The 5,000-nt window shown below is 35.2% G+C and overlaps 1 protein-coding gene across 2 annotated transcripts in view; it reads left to right on the top strand.

Annotated features, from left to right (window-relative positions):
* LOC135200188 (aldehyde dehydrogenase, dimeric NADP-preferring-like) overlaps positions 1 to 5,000 on the top strand; it is a 67,942-nt gene that overhangs the window by 15,416 nt on the left and 47,526 nt on the right. The window contains exon 1 of one of the 2 annotated variants that reach the window (XM_064228565.1): positions 3,438 to 3,647. The exons of the other annotated variant lie outside the window; for it this stretch is intronic. Coding sequence (XP_064084635.1) covers positions 3,627 to 3,647 — 21 coding nt within the window. The 5' untranslated portion in view covers positions 3,438 to 3,626. Of the gene's footprint in view, positions 1 to 3,437; positions 3,648 to 5,000 lie in introns of those variants that run through there. 2 annotated transcript variants of the gene reach the window in all.

Below are 5,000 nucleotides of genomic sequence, written 5' to 3' on the forward strand. Positions count from 1 at the left end.
AGGAAAAAATGAAATGCTGAAATTTAATTATTTAAGATACTTACTTACTAAATTTTAACTAAACTTGAGAAAAATAATATGTTGACTAGCTGTCATGGATTTTGAGTTCTACAGATCAGAAATATTTGCGAAAAATTATCACCCATCTCCAAGGTGCACGCGCACAAAGTTCAACAAAATCAAATTGGGGACGGTAAGGGAACAATAATAATAAGTAGGTTCCGTTATTATGCAAGTATATCATCAGCATCATTCATGGTTTTACGACATGCAACTCAAAATGACCTCTGAAATTCTGCAATTCATGTCTCTTCTGTGATTTCACTTCCACATAATACTTATGAGTAGACTCCCGTTTCATAGTTTTCACCCAAGTAGGTTTGGGTCTTCCAACTCTTCTGATCCCCTGAGGAGGAGCCCAGTTGACAGTAGTATCATGCACTATCTCACCGAGGTGGTAGCAAAAGACATTTCATAGCCCTCACCATCTCCCCTTCGACATCATCCTATAAATGGAACTTCTGGTAATTTCCCACATGATAACATTTCTCATCCTGTCCTGCTATCTGATTCCTAATAATTAATCTTCTCAAGGCTATATTTTGAAATCGACAAAATCTTTAAGATATAGTTACATGCCATAATTCATGCCCGCACAATAATGTACAATAATTCATGCAATTCAGTTCATTTTGGTTTCCAAATATGAATTGATTAATAATCATTTTTCAATCTTTCACGGAATTTTAAATAGTTGAAAGACACGAGATCATTAATACATTCGCGGTGGCGTTATTTCATTCCTTGGTGTATACTCTGTCCTCATTATTTCTGTTTTTCCTAGATTTGTGCCAAGTCCCATCTCTCGGCAGTATGGTGCAATCTATTAAAGAAGCTTTGTAAATCTGATGGTATTTAATTAATTGAAACAACATCATCTTCGTATTCTGAGTCTGTCAAGTTTCTGTCTTTACTCCAAACTAAACCTCTTCATCTCCAACCACTTTTTTTTTATAATGAATAGATTATAATAGCATACAGCACTTAAAAATTATATTCGCAGCATACGAATAATTGTAGCATACGAATTAGGATTTACTTTGAAGGGAAAAGTTATAACAAACATTTTTTGCTGAGGTAAAATAAAAGGCCAAAATGAAAGGCCATAAAGGCCTTTTATTTTATCAAGCATAGCATTGGATATATAGATGAAAAATAACAAAATTTTAGGATGAGGTAAAAAATACAGTGAAAACTGTCACCAAACCCCAAGGTACCAAGTTTTGTAAACATAAAAAAAATGCATTGAAAGTTTATCAAAAACCTTGCGCAAAGGTCAGTGTGAAAACATATTTATTGAAGATAATCACTAGTACCTAAGCTGCCTATCTGCCAAGTTTCATCAAATTCAGACAAAGATCAAGTGTTGTCCTTTTAGTTACCAGTAACCTTGAAAAATAGGTCAATGTCAAAATCATTTCCGACAGATATTCACTTATTTTGAAAGTAGCTGCCAACTAAATTTCATAACGAATATTGAGAAAATAGATTTTTTTAAATAAGTTTTTTGATCTCTAAATTAACCTGTGACTTTGATAAATACATAAACATTTCTAGATAAAATAGCCATCAACAAACTAGGTACCCGATTTGCCAAGTAACATAAAAATGAAAATAAGCGAAGGAAAAAATACTTTTATTCTATATATAATTACCATCCACCAAGGTGCTTAGTAGGTAACATGAAAATCAGAAAAAACAAAATATCGAACTTCGAACTCGTTTGTGAGCAAACATTGTAGGTCAAGGTGAAAAATAACTTAAAATAATACCATCGACGCAAAGTTGAATTCTGAGAACTGTAAACATGTAGCTCTGAGATTTAGAATAAAAAAAAACTATGAATTTTGTTAGTTAATTAAACTGTCTAATAATGATGATAGTAAATATAGACGTAAACTAAAGACATCGGGCGCCAAACACACCAGTTTTAACTAAACCGCGAAATCCTAATCTGTTTACGAACTGGTATAGATGATATGATTACTGAACATTGCCGTTATTTGCGCATGCAACATGCAAAATATATTATTTCCTGAAATTTTGATAATTTGCTGCATTCTTTCAAGTACTCTATCTACAGGTATACGTAGATCCTATCCTATCTCAATATTTTTCTAAAAGTTCGTCATATTACTACTATTTATAGTCGACAAAAATAAATAGATCTTGCAAGTGTGATTACTAAGTGAAGAAGCAAAGCATGGAGCTTTACGAGCGGGCTGAAACTTAGAAGGTCAGAAATGTCTGAGTGTCGAAATATGCAAACCCTTGGAATACCATAACGTGTAAAAATTGAAAGAATTTAACCATGTAAGTCCCTGTACCATTGTCGAAGCCTGTTTCATGAGCTTGGTATAGATACTGTCAGTCTAATGATATAAAATAGAAATAATGGAGACATACTGCACATTATACCTCCAGCGCCCCACCTTTTATACAGTCATTAATGCAGACCGAAATCTAAATAATATAATTACAAACCTCACTTACCAAGATGTTCCCTATCTTAAATTCTGAGGAAAGGGCCCTCCTACATTAGCATTCTGTAAACCAGATCTCCCATCCACCTTCTGTAGTTTTTATTGCGCTAACTCTTGGATTACAGTGGATGTATTATTACTTTAGAGTCCGGCTGTGAAGAATCCTTCCTACGTGTGTGTGTGTGTGTGTGCCCCACCTCTTCATGAATGAAGCACATACATGATTTATTTCCATACACACATATTTGGGATGTGTAAGTGTAGTGTGTAGTTCCACTCTGCAAGCAGAAGGGAAACTAAAATTGCCTTTAAAAGTTAGTCTTTATTATACCAAAAAGGAGAAAATAAACAGAGTATGCAATATAAGGAATGTACTAGAAGAGGTTAGTGAGAGAAGAGAATGCACGAGATGATTTATATGATAAGTCAAATTACAAACATTAAAGTTATATAAGTAATAACAATAATAATGATAAAGGAACATGTTTCTCAATACCACCTACCATGACCCCGGAGGTTTGCATGACATTACTAAAGAGAAATCGCTTGTGGAGAAGCTGGCCGTAAATAAGCTGGACCTTGGTAGTTGTCGTGGACGATGTTCGTTCAAAATAACATGTGTATTTAAGTTATATGATCTAATGATAATCGGTATTAAGTAACGAGCCTATAAAAAAGCCAAAAGCTTCTATTATGAACACTGGCATCGGCTATTATTTACCTTCTCAAAATACGGTAACACATAAGAGCACCGTCTCTCCAGTGCAATCGGCGAGTTGCCAAGTGTCTAAATAGGTTGTTTTTTTTTCGGAGTACCTAGGTCCCAATGAACTTACGGCCCCGGCATGCGCTGGTCGTTGTCAGGGTCTCTCTCTCTCTCTCTCTCTCTCTCTCTCTCTCTCTCTCGTCTCAGTCTCACCCTCTCAGTCTGCGTCAGGCGACGGCTCGGAGTGAACATTGCTCGAAGGAGCAATAGATCGCAACTCGGTGCGCTATTTTGCTTTTCCATGATCGTTGGGATTTACCCCTAAATCCATTCATTTTTGGGACATTGCGTACTGTTACACTGCTAAAATTCCAGCCATGGCAACTCCATACAAAGAGGTGGGTAATTATTTTTAAATAATCCTTCTCATAGCTTTAGTGGCGATGAACGAAATTGAATCGGTAATGTTAAGTCATTTACGAAATGAAAGCTACCCCATCAATTTAATGGCTTTTCCCCATGTGCCTGGGCAGCTGGAGAGCCGAAATCGTTCACAAGCAGGAGAATCTACTACGTTTGGTCTCTGAAAAATTCTCTGATATCTTGTTGACATAAGCAGTGAAATAATGACTATGTGCCTGGTGGCTAAATGGCTGAGGTGGGTCACAGCTACAGTCGGGGAAGGTACAATGCTCGAAATCTATTATAGAGCAGAATTAACCAAGTTACCGTCCTTGGAGTCACTGCTATTTATTTTGGAAGAGGTATATATATATATATATATATATATATATATATATATATATATATATATATATATTTATATACATACATACATACTTATATATAAATATATATATATATATATATATATATATATATATATATTCGCAAAGTTAAGTAGCATTTTTATATCTAACTGTTGCTGGAATATTTATGCTTGCATTAAGTGCAACCCACAAGAAAAGCACAAAAGTTAATGAACGTCAATTGGTAATTTTATCAGTTTGTTTTATTAGAACTTGTGTATTAGTTGTGTGCTTTCATAAATGCCATTGATGTCAAGTGGAGGACCGCTTTGTAGCGCAAACATTCCTCTCAATTATGCTCACTTTTTGTCTGTATCTTCTTATCGCCACATGATTACTCAGGTCCCTTACTCCCTCATTAAAGGAAGATTTTACATCTTTAAAATGTTTTTGGTCCTGTCCCAACACAGTGTAATGAACATTTAACATTATTATATCATGAAGTGTTTATGTGGGTCAGGTCAATCAACTCGTAAGCTGGTACCACTGCAGAATTAATAGTAAATAATGGTTCAGGGAAAAGTGAAAGTGATTATGTGTGGTTGCTACGAGACAGAGCCAAGGCGAGGCATAGTACTTATATGACATGAATATGAATTTGCTAGAAGATCGGCCAGGCTGGGTTTGTCAGTGCAAGTTGAATGATGTAAGAATGCAAAGAATGGCTGGATGTATAGTTGATTATGTGTAGGTGAAGTACAAGTGAAAATAAATTATAATTTCACCTCTTAGAGAAAGGTTCAAAATGTAGTTTATAACTGCAAGACAATATAGAACATCTTGTCAGGAAATGGATAAAAAATGGGCTGGGGTTAAAGAAGAGCAAGGTGTTAGAAGATGATGCAGACTTCGGAGATGGGATGACTTAGTTTTAGACTAAAGGATTGCGAGAAGAAAGAATGACAGCATAAAGGAGTGGAATGACCTAAGAGGTTAAGCAAC

The sequence above is a fragment of the Macrobrachium nipponense genome, chromosome 26, assembly GCF_015104395.2.
Source record: "Macrobrachium nipponense isolate FS-2020 chromosome 26, ASM1510439v2, whole genome shotgun sequence".
NCBI classification, from domain to species: Eukaryota; Metazoa; Arthropoda; class Malacostraca; order Decapoda; family Palaemonidae; genus Macrobrachium; species Macrobrachium nipponense.